The 23162-nt window shown below is 45.4% G+C and overlaps 2 protein-coding genes across 3 annotated transcripts in view; one reads left to right on the plus strand and one right to left on the minus strand.

Annotated features, from left to right (window-relative positions):
- Positions 1-10078, minus strand: part of DNAI1 (dynein axonemal intermediate chain 1) — a 77083-nt gene extending 67005 nt beyond the window's left edge. Inside the window, exon 1 of the mRNA XM_066254711.1 lies at positions 9878-10078. Coding sequence (XP_066110808.1) covers positions 9878-9907 — 30 coding nt within the window. The 5' untranslated portion in view covers positions 9908-10078. The remainder of the gene's footprint in view (positions 1-9877) is intronic.
- A 272-nt stretch (positions 10079-10350) lies between these two features.
- FAM219A (family with sequence similarity 219 member A) overlaps positions 10351-23162 on the plus strand; it is a 52904-nt gene continuing 40092 nt past the window's right edge. Inside the window, exon 1 of one of the 2 annotated variants that reach the window (XM_066256883.1) lies at positions 10351-10721. In XM_066256883.1, coding sequence (XP_066112980.1) covers positions 10662-10721 — 60 coding nt within the window. In that variant the 5' untranslated portion in view covers positions 10351-10661. The remainder of the gene's footprint in view (positions 10722-23162) is intronic. The other variant, XM_066256882.1, reaches the window with a different exon arrangement.

The raw sequence follows: 23162 nt of genomic DNA on the forward strand, positions 1-23162 counted from the left end.
TTAATAAAGATATGGAGGCTTGGAACCACATAACTGTCCAGGAATCAGCAGATTTTTTTTACCCATTTATATTCAAATTTGTCCCAAAGCAAGATATGAGATGTAAGATGTGACACATGGAATATAAACATGAGAAAATGGATGTTAAGCAAAAATAAAAGTAGGAAAATAAGCTTATCATCAGGAGTAGATCTCCACATTAATTAACAGAATTAGGCTGTTTTGACTAGGATGAAGAAAGCCTGAACTGCTTCCTCTGCAAGCCTAGGAAAATTTAGTGTTCAGAATATTGCAGTATGTACCTTTTCATTATCCATTTATTGACTCATCAATGAATTCACTCAGTCATTATTCATTCATCCAATATTTATTAAGCATTTACTGTGCACCAGATACTAGGATAGTAGCTAAAGAAGAACCAAAGTTGAGTTGGTCCCACTTTAGGGATTCTCAACCTAGGAGTGAGATAAATGGAGCACATGAACCCATCATACAAACCAGAATCCAGTGACTCTATTAGTAGGACAAAGTGTTGTGAGACACAAAGCAGTGACACTGAAGTTTGGTCAATAACCGTGTCCTTTGCTTGCTTCATCCATACAACTCTGTCTCAGCAATTGGGAAGATGGAACACTCCCTACAAATTCCTAACTGACAGAAAACAATTTCATGTGGCTTGGTCACAGCTGGAGCCAGAGAATCAAAATTACTCTTCAGCATGAGCTTGCAGGCTGCAAAGCCCAAGGATAAGCACAAGAGCTCTTTGCCTTTATTATTTGAGTACCTGGCACGTACTGAGTACTAACAATGCGTGAGGCTCCACAGCAAACAGGGGAGGAGACCAAGTTCTGGCCTCAAATGCTCACAGCTGTTTTGTAATCTGATAATTGTGCATGACAAACCTCAGACCATAACTCTGAAAATAGCATGACTGTAATCATAACAAAATGGAACAGCCATTGGCAAAATTTGTTTTCTAGTTATCACTTCCAGAAGGAATTCCATAACACTACTAGGGGAAGAGGAGAGAAAACTTTCTCAACTTCCCTGCCACTAAAGCTCTGAATTATCATCATCTGCATTCATTCCTTCTCTTTTCTCCTATCCTGTTACAAAGCATTCTACCTTCTGTCCATAACTCATCCACTCCCACCTCCTCAGAAATTTGGCTCTACCCATTATTTCATCTGTCTGCATCTTAAACTTCTAATGTCTATGCCAGGGTTCCTCCTCTCAGCATATAACATATTTAAGTTTCAGGGTCCCCAAACTTTTTACACAGGGGGCCAGTTCACTGTCCCTCAGACCGTTGGGGGGCCGCCACATACAGTGCTCCTCTCACTGACCACCAGTGAAAGAGGTGCTCCTTTCCAGAAGTGCGGCGGGAGCTGTATAAATGGTTTCAGGTGGCCACGTGCGGCCCGCAGGCCGTAGTTTGGGGATGCCTGGGCCTTAACTGCCTTCTTAGCTCAATCCAGTCTGGCTTTTACCTCTGCAATTGATCTTTCCAAGGTCCCCAGTAACTTACTATTACTATATGTCTAGTTCTTATCTTCATTGACCTCTTAGCAGCATGCAACCTGGCTGACCACATACTCTATAAACATTATAAACTCATTATAAACATGCTCTTCCTTAGACTTCTGGGACATTATTCTTCCTTGTTGTCATCTAACTTCTCTACTCATTCCTTATTTTGTTTTTAGTTTGTTTGTTTATTGATTAATTCATTTGAGTGAAAAAGAGAGAGAGAGACAGAAACATTGATCTGTTCCTGTATGTGCCCTGACCAAGGATCAAACCCGCAATCTCTATGCTTCAGGACAATGCTCTAATCAATCGAGCTATCTGGCCAGGGTTTATCTGACATTTTGGACTCCTTCCTATGTCCAAATCTTCAATCATGATGTTCCTCCTAGAAGTGTTTCCTGATTCTCCCAGAATCTGTTATAGGGCCTCCTACCCCATGTTTCCATAGCACTCTATGCTACTTCCCCAAACACATTCCATCATTCATTCAATAATCATTTATTGAAAGTTTCTGATGTGGCCTGACCTGTGGTGGCGCAGTGGATAAAGCGTCGACCTGGAAATGCTGAGGTCGCTGGTTTGAAACCCTGGGCTTGCCTGGTCAAGGCACATATGGGAGTTGATGCTTCCTCCCCCTTCTCTCTCTCTCTGTCTCTCTCTCCTCTCTCTCCCTCTCTCTGTCCTCTCTAAAAATGAATAAATAAAATAAAAAAATAAAAATAAAAAGACCCATCCTAAGTTAAAAAAAAAAAGTTTCTGATGTGATGACCACTGTATTAGGAACTGAGAATACAAATGTGAAGCCCTGCTCTCCAGGAGCTCCAGTGTAATAGGAGAGACATATAATGATCAAATAACTACACAAACAAGTGAATAATTATACATTGTGATGCATGCTACAGAAGAAAGGATCAAGAGCAATGAAACTATATAACATAGGAACATAAACCCTATCTTCGTTAACAAGGCAGGAGGCATTGGAGTTATAGGGATTATATAAGGTTACAGGGATGGATGTTTGGGCTGAAGTTTTAGGAGTGAATACATGTGTGAGGGAAGGTGTGAAGAGTGTTCCAAAAAGAGGGGATAGCATATAGAACTGAAGTACAGCAAAAATAGGGGGGAAATGGTATAAGTTAAGGCTTAGAGGCCCAAGCAGACCTCAGCCTATACAGACACCTGAAGGGTTATCTAAAAATTTGGTCCCTATCCTAAGAGCAATGGTAAGATATTGAAGATTTCTGAGTGGAGGGTGACATAATCAGATTGAAAGTTTGAAACTATCACTTGATGCAGTGTAGAGAATGGATTATAAGGGGCATGAGTAGGCGAGGTGAATATAAGTTACAAGGCTTTTACAGCACTCTGGGCAAGAGATGATTGTAGGCTGGGCTAGGGGGTGGCAGTGAACATGAAAAAATGGTTTAATTTGCCCTGGCCGGTTGGCTCAGTGGTAGAGCGTCGGCCTAGCGTGTGGAGGACCCGGGTTCGATTCCCGGCCAGGGCACACAGGAGAAGCGCCCATTTGCTTCTCCACCCCTCCGCCGCGCTTTCCTCTCTGTCTCTCTCTTCCCCTCCCGCAGCCGAGGCTCCATTGGAGCAAAGATGGCCCGGGCGCTGGGGATGGCTCTGTGGCCTCTGCCTCAGGCGCTAGAGTGGCTCTGGTCGCAACATGGCGACGCCCAGGATGGGCAGAGCATTGCTCTCTGGTGGGCAGAGCATAGCCCCATGGTGGGCGTGCCGGGTGGATCCCAGTCGGGCGCATGCGGGAGTCTGTCTGACTGTCTCTCCCTGTTTCCAGCTTCAGAAAAATGAAAAAAAAAAATTTCATAAAAACAGAAAAAAAAATGGTTTAATTTGAGAGATATTTAGGAAGATTAAGAGCAAAGGATTATATTTAGGACTTGAGGCAGGTAAAAGATTTAAGGATGACACTAAGGAGAAGGGTCACAAGAGTGAGATATCTTACTTTGGACATATAGAAACATACCAAATTTCCTTATTCTGCTCACCCTCTCCTGTCCTCTCCTCTATGGATCCCAGGCCCAGTCACCAGACTCAAAATTTCTGAATTATCGCCTGACCTGTGGTGGCGCAGTGGATAAAGCGTCGACCTGGAACGCTGAGGTCACTGATTCAGAACCCCGCACTAGTCTGGTCAAGGCACATAAGGGAGTTGATGCTTCCTGCTCCTCCCCCCTTTTTCTCTCTCTCATAATCTCTACTCTCTCTCCTCTCTAAAATGAATAAATAAAAAAATTTAAAAAAAATTTCTAAATTATCTAAGACTCACTTTTAGCCTTGTACCCAACCTTTGCAACTTGCCCCTACCCTAGTCACCCCTCATCAAGATCAATATTACTACAAGTATTGTTGTCTCAGAGGGGTCTCTGGAAAGACCACAAAATGATTCAAAAATGCAAGTCTTTCCTTTGGCTCTTACAGTCAAGTGATGCAAAATTCTAGACTTTCATATTTTTTATGGTAACTAGCTGAGTTATAAAGGAGTACTAAAATTTGTTAGTCATAAACTAAAATAGCTTTTAACTGGAGTTCACAGAAGACTCTAATTCAGTTCTCTACTAAGAAGTCTGGCTGCCAGGCAATATTTGGCAACAGTTGCAAAGCTCCTCCAGCACAAATAAACATGTAGCCAGTTAGAATACTTGTAATTTTCAGGAAGGACACTGTTATTGGGGCATTACCCAGTGATGTTTTGAGCTGGTCATGGTTTGTGTTGCCTGACATTCATGCATTTTAATAACCATTATGATTCATAGAGCTTCATCATGATCAATTTAACTTTTTATTTATTTATTATTTTTTTTATTTTTACAGGGACAGAGAGAGAGTCAGAGAGAGGGATAGATAGGGACAGACAGAAACGGAGAGGGATGAGAAGCATCAATCATCAGTTTTTCGTTGCAACACCTTAGTTGTTCATTGATTGCTTTCTCATATGTGCCTTGACTGTGGGCTTTCAGCAGACTGAGTAACCCCTTGCTCGAGCCAGCAACCTTGGGTCCAAGTTGGTGAGCTTTTTGCTCAAACCAGATGAGCCTGCGCTCAAGCTGGCGACCTCAGGGTCTCGAACCTGGGTCCTTCCGCATCCCAGTCCGACGCTCTATCCACTGCACCATCGCCTCATCAGGCTCATCATGATCAATTTAATATGCCATGGGTTATCTGATTAATCCTCTGAGGTAGAGGGATGCACCTCTCTGACATTTCCTGCCACTTCCCCCACCCTTTTCTTTGCTGATCAAGAACATGTGTAGCAAGCTACTAACTCAGGTTCTTTACACTTACTATGCCCTCTGCCTAGAATGCTTTCTCCCCAGATATCCCATAGCTAACTTATTTCTTTCAGTTCTTTATCAAATGTTACCTGTGTGAAGCCTTCCCTGACCACTATATTTAAATCATGATCTTCTGATTCCCTGAACTTCCTAGTCTATTACCCTGTTTTATTTTTCTTCTTGACACCCACCACACCATCTGATAAACTATGTATTTTACTTCTTTGTGATCTCTTAATATCCAACACCCAGCTTTTTTTTTTTTTTTTCAACAGAGAGAGTCAGAGAGAGGGATAGACAGGGACAGACAGACAGGAACGGAGAGATGAGAAGCATCAATCATTAGTTTTTCCTTGCGCGTTGCAACATCTTAGTTGTTTATTGATTGCTTTCTCACATGTGCCTTGACCGCGGGCCTTCAGCAGACCGAGTAACCCCTTGCTTGAGCCAGTGACCTTGGGCTCAAGCTGGTGAGCTTTTGCTCAAACCAAATGAGCCCACACACAAGCTGGCGACCTCAGGGTCTCGAACCTGCGTCTTCCGCATCCCAGTCCAATGCTCTACCCACTGCGCCACCGCCTGGTCAGGCTCCAACACCCAGCTTTTAAGGCAAGGGTATAAGCGGTTCAAATGGGAATCATTCATAGCCCTATTGCCAAAGCAGATATTAACATGAAGCAGGAAAAACATGCTTCTATTGTGACATTTTCTTGTTATCCCTTCTCACTTGTCTCCTCATCTCAGGCTCACCCCTTCCTATCCTTCAAACACACCCAGAGAAAAATTTCCAAAAAATATCTTGAGGCATTCAGAATTTATATTCAACTCATTTTCAGAATTTAATATATTCTAGGCATTGTGTTCGGCTCAGGGAATAAAATATGAATGAAACAAACATGATCCTTGCCATCACAGAGTTTATATTCTGGTGGGGTATCAGCCAATCCTATCTCCTGAAAGGGTACTTAATCCCTCATAGAGAATATGGTGGCAAGTCTAAAACATTATATAAAAACGAGATGCCTGACCAGGCGGTGGCGCAGTGGATAGAGCATCGAACTGGGATGCCAAGGACCCAGGTTCGAGACCCTGAGGTACCAGCTTGAACGTGGGCTCATCTGGTTTGAGCAAAAGCTCACCAACTTGGACCCAAGGTCGCTGGCTCGAGCAAGGGGTTACTCGGTCTGCTGAAGGCCCACAGTCAAGGCACATATGAGAAAGCAATCAATGAACAACTATGTGTCGCAATGCGCAAGGAAAAACTAATGATTGATGCTTCTCATCTCTCCATTCCTGTCTGTCTCTGTCTATCCCTCTCTCTGACTCTCTCTCTCTATCTCTGTTAAAAAAAAAACAAAAAACCGAGATGAAGAAGAGATTTGGGGCAGGGTGACATGGAGCAGGTGGCAACAGACAGAAAAGATTGTACCAGTCAGGCAGGCAGAGGAAACAGCATTCAAAGGCCTAGAGGAGAAAGAGATTGTGGCTGTCACTTTCCAGGAAGTGAGGGCAGTTCAGTGTGCTGTCACTGTGGAATTTTCACAGAGCAATGGTGAGATCGGATGTAGGGTAGGTAGCAAAGGCTAAACCTGGAAAGGCCTTAAAGGCCAAAGCAAGTTGGACTTTTGGGACTTTATCCTAAGAGCAAGAGGGAGCCACTGAAAGGGCTGATCAGTGGAACAACATGAACAGTGCAGTTTAAACTCTTCTCTGTCCCATAATGCAGTTGTCCCCAACCTTTTTTGGGCCACAGACCGGTTTTATGTCAGAAAATATTTTCATGGACCGGCCTTTAGGGTGGGACGGATAAATGTATCACATGACCGAGACAGACTTCAAGAGTGAGTCTTAGATGGATGTAACAAAGGGAATCTGGTCATTTTTTAAAAATAAAACATCGTTCAGACTTAAATATAAATTAAACGGAAATAATGTAAGTTATTTATTCTTTCTCTGCGAACCGGTACCGGTCCATGGCCCAGGGGTTGGGGACCACTGCCCTAATGAACCCAAACCTGATCTTCCCTCTCCACTGCAGGCATCCAAGTCATAGCTGCCTCTTCCCTGAAGCTTTTCTGCTGATCTAACCTGCATGTAGGTCTCCCTCCTCAGTTCCAGGGATTTCATTCTCTCTTATCTTTCTATGCCTGGGTCTGTCTCCCCTCATTGGACTAAGTTCCCAGAGGACAGAGATAACCTCTCAAACCTCTCTAGATTGTTCCACACTCAGTTCATCACTGACCCAGATTGGGCTTTACTGAGACAAGGGGGAGATGAATAGAACCTAGCACAACCCAGCCTTTTCTCACACCCTACCCACTAATATTTACAATGTACTAAAACAACCCTTCCCTGAGGGAAGGAGAGCAAGTGCTGGTGTGTGTAGGGCCAGATGACCCAGGTCTCTCTGCCTCCTATCTGTTGCCACCTCTCTCTGCTCTCAGTGTTAATATCTCCCTGAATGGGCTTAAAAATTCTCCCTAAGCTTGTTCAAACTGCAAGTGCTAAAAAAGACAAATCTAATCTGTAGTGACAGAAAGCAGATCAGTGGTTACCTAGGGCTAGGGAGTTCAGGAGAACTGAGTGGGATGAGCCACAGAGGAACTTTTTGGGGTAGAGGAAGTGTCCTATATCTTGACTGTAGTGGTGTTCACAAATGTACAAATTTGTCAAACCTTGTCAACATGTACAATGAAAATTGTCCATTTCATTGTATGTAAACCAGACCTCAGTAATGATGAATTTAAAACAAACTGCATGGAGGCCCTGGCCAGTTGGCTCAGTGGTAGAGCATTGGCCCAGCATGTAGATGTCCTGGGGTTCTGGGTTTGATTCCTAGTCAGAGAACACAAGAGAAGCAACCATCTGCTTCTTCACCCTTCACCCTTCTCCTTTCTCCTCCTCCCTCTCTCTCTCTTCACTTTTTGCAGCCATAGCTTGATTGATTGGAGTGCATTGGCCCCAGTACTGAGGATGGCTCCCTGGTACCTCTGCCTCATGCTAAAAATAGATCGGTTGTAGCATGGCCCCATATGGGCAGAGCATTGGCCCCTTATGGAGTTTGCTGGGTGGATCCCGGTCAAGGTGCATGCAGGAGTCTGTCTCTCTATCTCCCCTCCTCTCACTTGGAAAAGAAGATAAATCAATCAATCCAAACTGTATGTAAGTTAAAAGGCAGTAGGCCCAAGCACAGTACATACATGAGCTTCAAAATGAAGTTCAACCCTGACATAAAACTAGGGCATAGCCATATGAGAAAAGCAGCCTCCCCCTGGTTGCAGAGATCTAAGAAAGATGAGTCCACCTGCTATAGAAGCCCGGGTGAAAAAAGCAAAGGAACAAAGGCTAATATGGAGAAGTTCAGACCAAAATACATAGTCACAATCAGCATGGACACAGTTTGCTTTCTTTCTTTCTTTTATTTTTTAATGTTTTTTTTATTTTTTTTATTTTTAATTTTTTTACAGGGACAGAGAGAGAGTCAGATAGAGAGATAGATAGGGACAGACAGACAGAAACGAAGAGAGATGAGAAGCATCAATCATCAGTTTTTGGTTGCGACACCGTAGTTGTTCATTGATTGCTTTCTCATATGTGCCATGACCACGGGCCTTCAGCAGACTGAGTAACCCCAGTGACCTTGGGTCAAAGCTAGTGAACTTTTTGCTCAAGCCAGATGAGCCCGAGCTCAAGCCGCAACCTCGGGGTCTTGAATTTGGGTCCTTCCACATCCCAGTCCGACGCTCTATCCACTGCGCTACCGCCTTATCAGACACACAGTTTGCTTTCTAAACTTCAAAATACCTAGCCCGGAGTAAAGAAAATTTAGAATAAGTAAATAGAAGTCCTGCTTCACGAAGCCAGAAACTGCATATTAGTCCCAGGGTGTTAAGTCATAAAAGGTTTAGAATAAGTAATTTTTGCCTGGCCAGTGGTGGTGCAGCGAGTAGAGCATCAACCTCAGACACTGAAATCCCAGATTCAAAACTCCAAGGTCACCGGCTTGAGCAAGGAATCACTAGCTCACTTGAGCCCCTGCCCCCCAACTCTGTCACAGCACAAATGAGAAGCAATCAATGAACAACTAAAGTAACACAACTACAAGTTGATGCTTCTCATCTCTTTCCCTTCCTGTCTTTCTCCCTCCCTCTCTCTCTCTCTCACTAAAAAAAAAAAAAAGTGATTCTTGGAGGACTGAGTGGCTTCACTATAAAGGGCTCATCGAGAAGCTGGGCCTTACCTCACGGTCTAGGATGATGCTGGCTCTGTCTGCTGAGTGGGTAAGGGGGGTGACTCTTGGTTTTCTTATGAAGAGGGATGACATGTGGCCAGGTGGCAACAAGAACACAAATGTTCACATGGCTGAATGAGTCACAGGAGTGGGCCAGGGGTTCACAAGGAAGAGAGACATATGAGGCTCCAGAAATAGTTGGGAGAAAATGTTTGGGGTGTGCAGTGTATGAGTGGGGGCAAGGATGGGAAAGGTCTTCCCCTTCTTCCTTTTTACCTGACCTGTCTCTCCTCATAAGTCTCCCAGCACAGGAAATCTAAACCAAACTCTGGCACATAATCTGTCCTGTGTCTCCTTGTGCTCCCTCTGTGGGCTCCCAAAGGCCTGTGTCCACATTTAGCCCAGCATTGGTCACATAGAAAGAAAAGTGCTGGAGAAAATCATTTCTTTGGGACAAGAATGTGAGGGCAATAAGGAACCTACTGGTGGGAGTGAGATGGAAAGTTAAGGAGGATGCACTGGTCAAGGTGGGTCTGTGGAGTGAGTGGAGTATGGTAAAGGTATGGTGAGGGGAGGACAAGTGAAAAAGCGGTAGAAAACAGTGCGTCAGGGGCAGTGTGAGAGAGAAGGTGAGGATTAGTGGGAGAGAGCAGTACAGGGTCAGAGGTCAGTGGGAACACAGGTCCGGGGTCACAAGTAAAGAGAAGGTCAGGAGTCAAAAGGGAAAGGAAAATGAAGGATCAGTAGGAGAGGTATGATCAATAATCACTGGCGGTAAAGGTCAGCGTTCATTAGAGAGGGCAGGTTGGAGTATTACCTGCTTACGTGGCAGCTGTTTCGGGGGCATCTTCAAAGAAGCAGTTAGCACCTCAACAATTGGAGCGTCTACAAAACGCTCCCTCGCCTGAAGACAAGAAGTTTGTCTGTCCCCTCGATCATGCACAGGAAATCCGGATTCTTTTTTACTTCAATTCCCAGTAGCAGGAGTTCTTTGGGGACAGCCGTCGTTGTGGGTCTCCGCGCGTTTGCAAGAGGGAATTGGCTCCGCCCTGACGCGGTTACCCAGCAACCAACCGATAGCCAGGGCGCAGGCGCCTCCGTCGCCCCTCCCTGCTCGAGGGGGAGGTGGGACTAGGGTTGACAGAGAAGCTCAGCTCTACTAAGTCCCGCCCCCACAGGAATAATAAGAGTATTTGTAAATCCTGCATGTGGGAGGGGCCGGGGCTCCCAGACCCCGCCTCTTATGAATAATGCACATTCAGGCGGTGTCCCAGACCCGGAAGTGGAGTTGCCGAGTCACCGCAGTGGCTGAGCTGCTGACAGGAGGCGGTGGCGGAGGAGGAGGCGAGGCCAGACTTGCGGCTCAGCCCCTCCACCGCCGCGGTAGTGCTAGTCAAGCCCACGGAGCCACGCGGGCCTCAGCCCGCCAGCGAACCTCCCGCCCCGCGCCCACCCGTCGATCTGCTTGGCCGCCTGCCCGCCGACTCGTCCGGGGCGGCCTAGTCTGCACCACCCACCCGGCTCCTGGGGCCGCCGCCCCGCGCGGTCCTGTTGGCGTCCCTGGCCGCGCCCGGCCCCGGGCCCGCTCGCTCGCCGGCACCATGATGGAGGAGATCGACCGGTTCCAGGTGCCCACCGCGCACTCGGAGATGCAGCCGCTGGTGAGGGGGCAGGCGGGCGGCGGGCAGGTCAGGGCCGGGAGGGAGTGCTGCCTGAGGGGGAGGAGGGGAATCAGGCTTTTGGGTCTGTACCCAGGGGGCGCCTTCAGATGGGGGCAAAGAGAGCCATGTAAACGCATCGCTGGGGAGGGAGATCTGTAGGATAGGACAACTGTGGGAGAATCTGCGAGGTGGTAGCAAAGGGGCCTGTAAGGACGGAGGGCACGGTCCAAGGAGGCAGGCCAATGGAGCTACAGGGAGCGCCGTCGGATGGAACCGAGCAGGGCACAGTGGTGCACACTGATGGAGGCCCACAGCTGGAAAAGGGAGCGAACAGTCATGAGGCACCGCGGGCGGCGGGCCCAGTAGGCTGGCACGAGAGATGGGAAGGCGTTTAGCGCTGGAGGCCTGGGCGTTTAGCTCAGGGCGGGGGAAGGGGAGAGCAGTTAGGCTAAGAGGGACCAGGATAGGCTTGTAGAGGAGGAGAGGCCTGCCCGCCAGTTTGCTGGATATGATGGGAACGCGGAGGCAGGGACCGGTAGTAGATTCAGGACCCGGGAATTCCGTTCTCCGGAGGAGAGCTCAGGTAGACTAAGCTGGAGTACGGGAGCCGGGGAGGAGAGAGCGCAGCGGCGAGATGGAGAATCAGAGGCGCGGACGCGAGAGCTCCGGAACCGATGAAGAGGGGGCGGGGCTGCGCTGTAGCCGGCAGTGCCCACTGTTTGGAGGAGCCCCCAGCATACTAGGCCTACGTGCTTGGAGCCCTTGCTGGGCGCGGATCCTACAGCTTGTCCGCGGTCCCGGAGTCAGGGAGGAATGATGTCATCGCTGCCGGCGCAGAGGGAATGGAAGGGGGAGGGCGACGCGGGCGCACCGAGGCCAGGCCTAGGGCAGTCCATGTCCACTGCCCACCTTCCCGGAGGCATGGCGGGGGGGCTGACTGGCTTGTCCGCCGCCCGGTGGAAGACGCCAAGGCCTAGCCAAGGCCTAGCCAGCCAGTGTAGGGAGAGGGGAGAATGAGGGAGTGCACCGGCTCTATTCTCTGTTGGCTTTTCCTTCTTTCTCCCTTGGAACCTTAAAGGCAGCTGGACAGAGGCAGGGTAGGCCAGAAACCTAAAGGTTTGGTGCCCTATTCTCTGAGCTCAGTTGGAACCTAGCAGAGCTCTCCAAGCCTTGAAGATGTAAGGCTCCCTAAGCCTCTTCCCTCTTGTTAGGCCAAGAGGTGAGGAACAGATTCTGCCCCTAGGCCTCCAGGACCCTGGTTTACAGATGTGCTTTGTTGCTTCCTGAGCAAGTAGCCTGCCCATTACAGCAGCCAAGACAGACAGACCTTGGCAGGAACCCATGACCTATACTCTAAGCCACACCTTTTGAGAGATGGTAGAGAGAATCATTAGAGGCTACCTAGAGGAGATAAAAGGCATTTCCCACCTTTTGTGACTACTTAGTTCCAGAAGCCAAAAGAGAAGCTTTACAGAAGTGTACCATATTAAACTGGAGAGAGAGAGATGCTAGCCTGATGCCATCATTGGATTATTCGGAGGGCCAGAATATCTTGGTGAGAAGTCTGTCCCATAAACTTGAACTTTGGGCTGGGTTAAGGGACTTCCCTTTCTGGATTATTTTCCCAGCCAACCTAGTTTGTCAAACGAGATTGCGCTTCCAGTTCTAAGCATCTAATCAAGAACCAAAAGGGAGGGTGGATGAAAGAGAAGGAGGAGGTCCAAATGAGTTAGGACAAAAAAAGCAATGAGTTATTTCTTGCCTCCCATGTGGGGTGTCTACAAAGGGAGGCAATACTGTCCAGGAAAGGGGGGAAAATAATCAAGTCATCAGATTCTCTCAGTTGTCCTTGGTGTCTCACTCATTACTTGAAGTTCTCAATGATGGTTTGAGTGAGTAGTGGCCCCAGAATACTCCTGAGCTGCTTCTGGGCTGTGTGGCTCTGGAGTAGAAGTGCAAGGATACATTTATCAGAAAAACTATAATTGCCTTCAGACCTTTTTCTTGAAAGCTAAAGGAGTCCTTCTCTGCTAGGGGCTGCTTTGTTGCAGTTGAGTGAAAGCCTTAAAGAAGTAGCAATATAGTTGTCCGCCATTTGAGGGTTATAGATATTGTTCCACTGTTTTTTGCTTCTTGACACTTGTTCCCAGGTTGAAGCCTAGAGGAGTCTCAAAACTCCTTAAATATTCTGTGTATTATTGAGGCCAGCAGACTCTTGTGTCAAATTTTCCCAAGAGCTTTTATTTCAGGGCATAAGGAATCAAGATGGTATACTACAGAAGAGAAAAGCAAAGTGGCTCCTTAGGGGTATTTGGATAGAGCATAAAGACTAGGGTCCCAAGCTTGAACTCAGCTGTGACCTATTTCATTTCTTGCCATTATTTATTGAGACTTCTAGGAAGTCCCTCCTCTTCTTGGACTTAGTTTCCCCGTATATGAAATGAAGACGAACTATCTCTTTAAAGTTTAAACAATAGCTTCTCACTCTCTGTTTCAAAGAATATCATAGGGACCTTATATCTTTGGTTCAGCAAATTCATTCATCCAGTATTTATTGAGCAACTGCTCTGTTCCAGATACTACACTAGGTGTTGGGTACACAGTAATTAGCAACACAGACACAAATATGGCCATGCCCTCCTGAAGCTAACAGTTTATCATTCTTTCTTACTCCCTCAATGTGAGCTCCTCTGAGGGCAGAATGGGAGCTGTCTCCTTAAACCCTAAAGAAAACAAGGCAATGCTGGTGTCATCATCATTCCACCTTTCTGGACTAAGCTGTACACATACAGTCCTGTCACATGGGCTCCATCATCAATCACATAACCCACTCCTTCTCATAGTAGTGGGAAGAATCTAGAGGTCATTCCTCACTTGGAAAGATGATCTCTAGGGGGAGAGCATCATTATTTTTTTATTATTTACTTGAAAGAGAAACTCAAGCAAGCTTAAAAAGGGGGCTTAGAGAAGTGGCAGAAGCTGGAAGGGAAGGCACAGCCAGCATATCTGGGTGTTTCCAAGGTGCTAATTTAAGCATTAGTTCTCAGCTTAGTGGGAGGAAGAGATCCCTGCCCTGCTGTTGCTACTGCTCTTGCAGCAGCTGCAAGGAGCCTTCTGTCAGGGTGTGAGTTGGCCTAAGGGTGTGGCCTCCCTCTTTCCCCATTACACCAATTATTTAATTGGCCTGGCTGCATCTCAGCAGCTGAACCAGGCCTGGCTTTATCCCTGAGAGCTCCCCAGGGTCTCTTCCTGTCTCCTTATGAAAGGAATGAGAGCTCCTCTCAGAGACCTAGTCCCTGGGCTCCACTCCTGCTGTGTCTATCTTCTGGATAATCCTTAGTATTTTTTAGCACAGATTTTCCCAAAGAAACTGTCAGGTATAGGCACATCTTGTATGTCAGTTCTGTGTCCAAGCCAAAAACCTTACTAATCTAGGGAAGCACCCATATTTGCCCAGGGTGCTCTGTTGAGCAATAGGTTGCATTAGAACTATTGTTTGTGTGAGCAGCATTGATAGGTTCTCTGGCCCTATTGTATGTCTGCTGGGCTGTTTCTTACTGCCTCACAGTCTATGTATTCTACTTGGTGACAATTGAAGAGGAGATTTGTACAAAAAAAAAAAAAAGAAAAGGAACTTTTAAGCACTTGATTGTGTCAAGCAAAACTATGCCTCCTATGCTTTCAGGGACCAAAGAGACCACAAAATGTCATATGACACCAGACAGGGTCTCTGTGCACTTGACAGAAATGCTAGTCTGGTCTCCCTAGTCTGTTAACTCACTTGTTTAGTTCATGAGCATATGCTCAGTTCTAGGTACTTAAGGATAGAGACAAGTGAGATCTCTCCAGTGGTTGGCCAGAAGAAAGATAGGCTCAAATGGCTATAGGAAGATTTTAGATACATGCCTAGAAAGAGGGGAGATCAATGGAGAGTGCTCCTGAGAAAGGGTGACACCTCCCTTGGGAGAAGATGAGAAATTCTGAGGTTCTGACCCTTTGACCCCTGAATTTGAAAGTAGTTTGAGACTCCTACTGCTTCCTGACACGCAGAGATGGGAATGGTCAGGACATTAATTCAGTGAGTGGGCCACAGCAGCTCCTGACAGTGGCAGAGAGAACATTGTGAAGATAAGAAGAGCACTATGGAAAATTGACCTACATGTATTCTGTGATCTTGAAGTCTTACGTTGCGTTCTTATACTCAGATGACTTTTTTTTTTTTTTTCAGAGACCAAACAAGAGTCAGAAAGAGGGATAGATAGGGACAGACAGACTGGAATGCAGAGAGATGAGAAGCATCAATCATCAGTTTTTCGTTGTGGCACTTAGTTGTTCATTGATTGCTTTCTCATATGTGCCTTGACCGTGGGGCTACAGCAGACCTAGTAACTCCTTGCTCAAGCCAGCGACCTTGGGTCCTAGCTGGTGAGCTTTGCTCAAACCAGATGAGCCCACGCTCAAGCTGGCGACCTTGGGGTCTCAAACCTGGGTCCTCCGCATCCCAGTCCGATGCTCTGTCCACTGCGCCACCACCTGGTCAGGTGTACTCAGATGACTTTTCAATTTAAGGGTGGATTCTCCTAGTGGGTCCATGTGGCTCATGACCTAGTAGTATTTCTCAGGTTCTAGGAAGAGGCCCACCCTTTTCTCTTTTCCTATATTGCAAAATGAGGGTCAGATTTACTCAGGCTTCTACCTCCTGCCTTACTACTCATCACCTCAGTCAATAAATACTAAGAACCTACTTTCTGCTAGATGTTGTGCTGGGCTCCATAACACAGAATTTCACTCCAGGGATATGCATAGTCAAGACCACAGGGTAATGAGCACTGCAAAAAGGAAGAACTAGGTCCATCAGGGCCAAAGGAAAACAGGAAGGGCTTCCATCAATTGGTCATGGAAGGCTTCACAAAGGATTCATTGATGAACTGGCTCTTAGAAGAGGAGTAGAATCTTGGCAAACTGATAAGATGAGACGATATCAAGAGTTCCAGGCAAAGGCATGGGAGAAGAAACAAAAGGGTGTATATGAATGAATGAAGGTTTTTAATTAAGGGAATAACATCATCAGATTTTAGTTTAGAACTAATACTTCAGTAGTGGGTGAGAAGAGTAGGTAAGATTGGAGGTTGGAAAACTAATATGGAGATGGGTGTAATAATAATTCAGGAAGAAATTATTTCAGCCTAGAACTGATAGAGAGGAGGGGACATATATACAGATATTAATAAAGTGGAAGAGTCAGGATGTGGTACCTGTTTGGAGGTGGGTGGGGAGATAGGGAGTCTAGGATGCATCCCAGGTTTCTGGCATGATATCTGGATGGCAAGAGGCACCATCACCACCCCCGGAAAACTCAGGGGCCTGTGTATCTCTTGGCTTCAGGGACCACTTATATGAAAGAAGGCTGCTGTTTTCCTTTGTTCTGCTGTTGAAACTTCATTCTTGGGGTTATAGGGAACTCTAAGTCCTAAAAAACCAAAGAGCAGAGTGACACTGACCCCATAGCCACAAAAAGGATACTGAGAAATGCCTGCCATTGAACACATTTCCCCTGCAAACTGCTTTGATGAATGCAAGGGAATTGGTGGCAGCAAGGAGCCACAGTGTTTTGTTTTGTTTTGTTTCTGACAGAACTTGAGTAAAGAAACAATTGTTTGTTGGCTGAGAGAGCATTCTATGTTGCAGTTTCTAGCCTGGCTTTTTACCATCCCTCTGGTCAAACCTATGATTCTGACTGACTGGCTGAGCTGAGCCCTTTCACTGATCTGTTCTAAAGTGGGTGTGTGAGTTATTACTTCACCTGCAAGAGTCAGGATGAAAAGGACACTGATCTCCTTTCTCTGAGACAAGCCTGCAAAGCTGCAGTTGGGGTAGAAGCAGTGACCAAGCCACTATCTTCCAGGCAAGGAGTGCTAAGAGAGCGGACTTCTGGGATGAGATTGCTCAGAGGTGACTTGGCTTCTTAAAAACCCCAAGTGTAGCCTCTGTAGGCAGCCACTTCCATGGTAGCTGGGAGTCAAGCTGAGTCATTTCCATCCCTAAGCTGCCTTCTGCCTGAATGACTATAACCCAGAGTGAACATAAATGGAAATCAGAACCTTCTTCACTTGAACCTGATTAACTTCAAGGACCCTCTCCCCTCCTTGAAAGGGCAGATGGAGCATTGTGTCTGGAAAAGAGATATGGAGACTCAGCTTCTTAGGCTTAGCTGCTTCATTCTGTCAGTAGACCATGGAAGAACTGGTGCAGGGAGCCCCACAGGGGGCAGGAAGGGGAGAATCAGGCTAAGGGCAGATACCAGAAATGCTGGTTGAAGGAAGCAAGAGCCTGGCTCAGCAGGCTCTCAAGTCATTGTTTCCTAAGGAGACTCTGCTGGGAATCTGGCCATCTGGGTGGGAGAAAGGAAGGAAGGAAGCAGGCGGAGCTGGGACCAGTTCTGGATCTGACTCTGCTTGGAGTTCAGCAGTTGGCACATGACCCAGAGGCGTCACTGTGGGGCAGCTGAGTGAACTTGGCTTTAGAGAGGGACACTGGAGTAAGGAAGTAGTCTAGGAAGGAGGCCCAGAGGATCTAGCCTAGGAGAAGAGTAGATGGGAATATGTAGGAGTTGCTCTAGACTTTACCTTCTTAGGAACCAGTTCAAGCAAATATGTACTTGCATTTGTTGTCATTATTCAAAGATATCAAATTGAGGATCAGATGGTTGTGCTTCTTAACGGTCAATTTTTTTTTTTATTTTGACAGAGACAGAGAGAGAGTCAGAGAGAGGGACAGATAGGTACAGACAGACAGGAAGGCAGAGAGATGAGAATCATCAGCTCATAGTTGCGGCACTTTAGTTTTTCAATGATTGCTTTCTCATATGTGCCCTGACCAGGAAGTGGGATGGCAGGGGGCTACAGCAGAATGAGTAACCCCTTGCTCAAGCCAGCAACCTTGGGCTTCAAGCCAGTGACCTTTGGGCTCAAGTCAGTGACTATGGGGTTATATCTACGATCCCATGCTCAAGCCAGCAACCCAGCGCTCAAGCTGGTGAGCCTGTTATCAAGCCAGATGAGGCCGTGCTCAAGCCAGCGACCTCGGGGTTTCAAACCACCTGGGTAATCCACGTCCCAGTCTGACACTCTATCCACTGTGCCACAGTCTGGTCAGGCTCTTAGGGGTCAATTTTAAGTTTTTGTGATGATGATGATGATGATGATGATGATGATGATATATGAGAGTGTATGCACAAGTAAGAGGGCAATAATGACCATGAAGGGTGTTCTCTGAATGATCATTCAAGACCTGAGAAGTGTAAATATGACAAGAGGCCGCACCCAGGCAGAAATGAGCCCAGCTACTGTGGTTCCTGATGTGGTTTTGCCTGTTTTCATTACCAGACTTTTGGCTGTCATAACCAGACTCCACCCCATCTATCTATTTCAAACAATACCTGAAGGAGTGCTTTAACTATGATTTATTGAATTAACTGCACCCAAACTGTGGAATGGGAACCATATATATTTTACTATGTAGTTAATTTAACCATAATTATGTACAAGCTATAAATTATTTATAGTTCCCATATTAATTTCCAATTTTATCATTTATAAGGAATTGATGAAGCCTTCAGCCAAGCATGGCCTAGACCAACATTTCTTATAGTATATCCTTAGAAATATTGGTCCTTTGAGATGCTTTATGGGGGGAAAAATGTATCTGTAGACAAATTCCTTTGGAAAACACTACACACTGTCCCATCACACTGTTTGCTAGCATTTTAAAGGCTTTGAGAAGTTCTACAGTAAAGAAACCTTTCCAGCTTTGTTTAATTCAATGTTTCCCAAGATTATGTAACCATGGAAACTTTTTTCATGTTATATCTATTAACCTCTTACAGAACCAATGGCTCTGTAAAATTTCACCCCTTATGCCAATGCCCATTGATCAGTAGTGGCTGCCTATAGCACAGCATGTGTTAAGGTGGATTCTGAGGCAGAGTCCTAGTTCAGAGAGAAAGAATGACATGGTTGGTTTTCCATGTCTGCCATGGTTTTCAGCAGGGGAAACATCAGTTCTAGTACTCTGCTTGCCATCCTGGAAGCCCTGAATCATCATACTTATCCTACACAAAGAACACAGAAAAGGAAGACTCTTGGAGATGTTAGCTAGTTCAGCAATCTGCTTCACCAAGGAGAGAGATTCTTATGATATGGTTGTTGAAGAAATGAATGGGGGGAAATGATTTTTTCTACTCTAATTTTCAACATGGGTTTTTGAAGTACAGTACTGACTTAATATGAAGTTAATAATCCTTTATAAATAGATAGGCCAGGTAAGAGGGAGTATCCTTTACTCTGCTGAGCAGATAAGAGGGGGCAAGAGGCAGATTTAGGAACTCATAAATATCACCAATCGTTGGCCAAACTTAAGGTGAAAATATAAGCCCTGACCAAAGGAGCAAGAAGAAGGAGTAGGCTACTAGAGGAGACTCTTAAGCTAGCAGTTACTGGAGAGGAAAGGCTACCATGGGGTTCACCCCCATCACCAGGCTAAACAGCCTGTTTTTTTCCTCTACCATTTTCTCAGGGACTGGTTTCCAAATCCCCAGTCACTCTGGCTACTTAAGTGGATACTTTTGAGTTTCTCATTCCTGGAACTAGATACAGACCTCTCCATGTGATCTGATCAGCCCAGATTATGGAGAGGCTGCCACTCTCCATAATATTGATATTGTACTTCTGTTATTGTCAGTTGAGGTTCATGATCATATTTAATAGCTGTACCTATTGTTATATTGAACTCAGGACACACCTGAAATAGGGTAACCCTTTGCCTTAGCAATGTAAAATTAAGGCAAGAATGTGGAAAAACATCTTGGGCTGGGCTGGATGCCAATATAGGTAATGGTCTACTAGGACTAGTGAGGTGATGAATTCATACCTATTAGAAACTGCCACATGTGTGTATTTTGACTCATTCTCAGAGTGGTAACTGGCTAAATTCAGCAGTGAAACTTAAACGAGAATCTAAGTGAGGCTGTGTGATTGGGTAGCCTAGGATAGACCTTCAGAGAGCTGGTATTTATGTGGACAGAAAACTTAATGTAAGTCTACTATATGACATAACCACCAGAAAAGCTAATGTGCTGTTGGGATGCATTAACAGAAGTATAAAGTTCAGGTCCTAGGAGGTGATAGTCCTACTTTGCACTGGTCAGCACTATCTGAAGTCCTGCATTCTATGCTGATGTCATAATTCAAAAGAGGGAGTGGCTGAAATGATGAGAGAAATCAAAACCACATCATAACTGAGCTTGTTCAGTCTATTAATAAAACAGTCTCAGGGAAAGCATTTTATGATTTTCAAATGCCTAAAAGGACTGGAGTTAAGAAAGAAAAGATGGTTAGACTCCTTTCTTTTTTTTTTTTTTTTTTTGAGACAGAGACAGGTAGGGAGAGAGAGGTGAGAAGCATCAACTCATAGTTACATCACTTTACTTGTTCATTGATTGCTTCTTATATGTGCCTTGACCAGGGTGTTCAAACTAAGCCAATGACCCCTTGCTCAAGCCAGTGACCTTGGGCTTCAAGCCAGCAACCTTTGGACTTAAGCCAGTGACCATGGGATCAATCGATGACCCCATGCTCAAGCTGGCGAGCCCATACTTGAGCACCAGATGAGCCTGCACTCAAGCCAGGGACCTTGGAGTTTCGAACCTGGATCCTCAGTTTCCCAGGTCAAACACTATCCACTGCGCCACCACTGGTCAAGCAGACTTCATATTACTTGTGGCTTCACAGGGAGGAACCAGGGCCACTGGATGTACATGTGAACATGCTTTTACTTCTGGACTCCACTGCCTCCTGTTTCCTGTGGTAGCAGTTCTTAAACTGAGCCAGAGGCCAGGGTACCTGGAATACATGCTTCTCTTTGCAAAGAGCCACACCTTTTCTAAAGAGGGGCTAGGAACAACATTCTAGCAATAAACATGGCTCATTATATATGTGCAATATAAACATGTCAAAATATCCACTGTGGAACTTAGTATGAGCAGCACTTTCCTAGCTTTCTGTCAATGTGTGTTTGCTAATCTTTCTTGTCTTCAAGGCCTATCACAAAAGTGCCACCTTCTTCTTCCATTCTTTTCTTTCCTTCAGTAAGGGGTGAACCCTCCATTCTACATGTCCTGTGGCCACAATACATTGTCTTTGTGTGAAGTTTATGGATGCAGTTATCTTATTCTTATCTTAAATTCCCTTTTTTTTTGACATTGGATATGAGTTTATTTTTATTTTTATTTTTTTTAAATAAATTTTTATTAATGGTAATGGGATGACATTAATAAATCAGGGTACATATATTCAAAGAAAACATGTCTAGGTTATTTTGTCATTAAATTATGTTGCATACCCCTCGCCCAAAGTCAGATTGTCCTCCGCCACCCTCTATCTAGTGCTCTGTGCCCCTCCCCCTCCCCCTAACTCTCTCCCTCCCTCCCTCCCTTAAATTCCTTTTTAAGGTAGATAAAAGATGTTTCCAAAGCACCTGCACCACCTTGTGAAGGAGACTGGGAAAATCATTTTTGCCAATTTTATAGATATGTAAACAGAATCCCAGAAAGGTCAATAGTCTTGGCCACTACCCAGCTAGAGGTTGGCATGGCTTAGACTAGAACCCAGGTATTTTGACTCCTATGCCCATGATATTTCCTTCAGTATGGGACCATTAAGTTCTTCTACATCAAATTAAATTTCTCCACAGGCTTTTGAGGCATCTACACTAGGCTTTTCCCTCTCCCAGCTGGCCATACTTTCTACCATTCATACCAGCTTTCTAGTAGGTCCAGCCAGGCCCTTTACCTCCTCTCATCTTTTGGCATCCTGATGCCTCCTCTCCTCTTTAAGATTTTTTCTTCCCTCTCCTCTGCCAATTCCACCCATTCTTAAGAAGTCTGTATAAATTCCCCATCTCCAGGAAGCCTTCCCTGCCCTGACTATTCTAGTGAGCTCCTAACCGATTCTAAAAGTCTTTATAACCTCTAACACAGGGGTCCCCAAACTACGGCCCGTGGGCCACATGCGACCCCCTTAAGCCATTTATCCGGCCCCCGCCGCACTTCTAGAAGGGTACCTCTTTCATTGGTGGTCAGTGAGAGGAGCATAGTTCCCACTGAAATATTGGTCAGTTTGTTGATTTAAATTTACTTGTTCTTTATTTTAAATATTGTATTTGTTCCCGTTTTGTTTTTTTACTTTAAAATAAGATATGTGCAGTGTGCATAGGAATTTGTTCATAGTTTTTTTTATAGTCCGGCCCTCCAATGGTCTGGGGGACAGTGAACTGGCCCCCTGTGTAAAAAGTTTGGGGACCCCTGCTCTAACACATAACTTGATACATATGATATCCTGATTTGAGTTGTTCACTTCGATGTGTTGTGAGTCTCTTAACCCCAATTCTCCTTGGCAGATAGCTTTTGCCTTCAGAGCTTACAGTCTGGCAAAGAATAGACTTGCTCTTCTGAAACAGAACTACCAAAAACAAAAACAAAACAAAACTGTTTTCTTTAAGGATCAGTAAGAATGGATAGGAGGTTGGGAGGTTATTCTAAGGAGAGAACCAATAGAGGCCCAAAGGGGGATGAATAGGTAGGAATTAGTGAGTGGAATAGAAGGTACATGTGGGCAATTGTGGGAGATTCAGGGGGATACATGGATTGGGGCACTCATTTATTATTCAAAAATAATAAATTTTCAGCATCTGCTATGTGCAAGACCCTTTACCAGACACAAGAAATATCAATAATATGATGAATAAAGCAAATGTGGCCCCTGCCTTAATGAGCTAGCAATCCAGTGATAGAGACAGATTCAATACAAAATAAAGGGCACAAACAAAATTATAGTTACAAACTATGACAAGTGATAGAAAAGACAAGAACAAGGTATCATGAGAGAGAATAATAAAGCCTCCCACATTAGATTGGTGATGGATGTCAGGTAAGGCTCCTATAAGAAAGTGATGTTTGAGCTCAGACTACAAGATGAGAAGAATGCTCAGACAAGGAGTGACTTGCTTCTTGCTCTCCAGAAGAATAGGGTCTCCCAGCTGAGTTGGTAATCTGAACCCTTATGAACTGGCCTTTCTGCCTTTGCAAGGTTAGGCGAATCTTCAGAAGTGAGGGAAATAGGAGAACGTAAGAGGGCGATCCGGCCCCTCCCCTTGGTAGTACAGCCAATGGGATGACTGTGCTGCCAGCTTCATTGTGAGGCTGGAAAAGCTATTACTAGAGTTGTGATGTATAATATTTAGTGATCTCTGCTGATAAAGAGCTCCTACCTGTCATCCAACTTTGTATTGCTTGCACATATCTTCCTGGAGATGGAAAAAAATATCTGTAGCTCTTGGAGGGAAGGAAGAGTGCTAGCCTGGATGTGCTATTCTTTGTGTCAGGCA

The sequence above is a fragment of the Saccopteryx bilineata genome, chromosome 2 (genome assembly GCF_036850765.1).
Source record: "Saccopteryx bilineata isolate mSacBil1 chromosome 2, mSacBil1_pri_phased_curated, whole genome shotgun sequence".
Lineage (NCBI taxonomy): Eukaryota > Metazoa > Chordata > Mammalia > Chiroptera > Emballonuridae > Saccopteryx > Saccopteryx bilineata.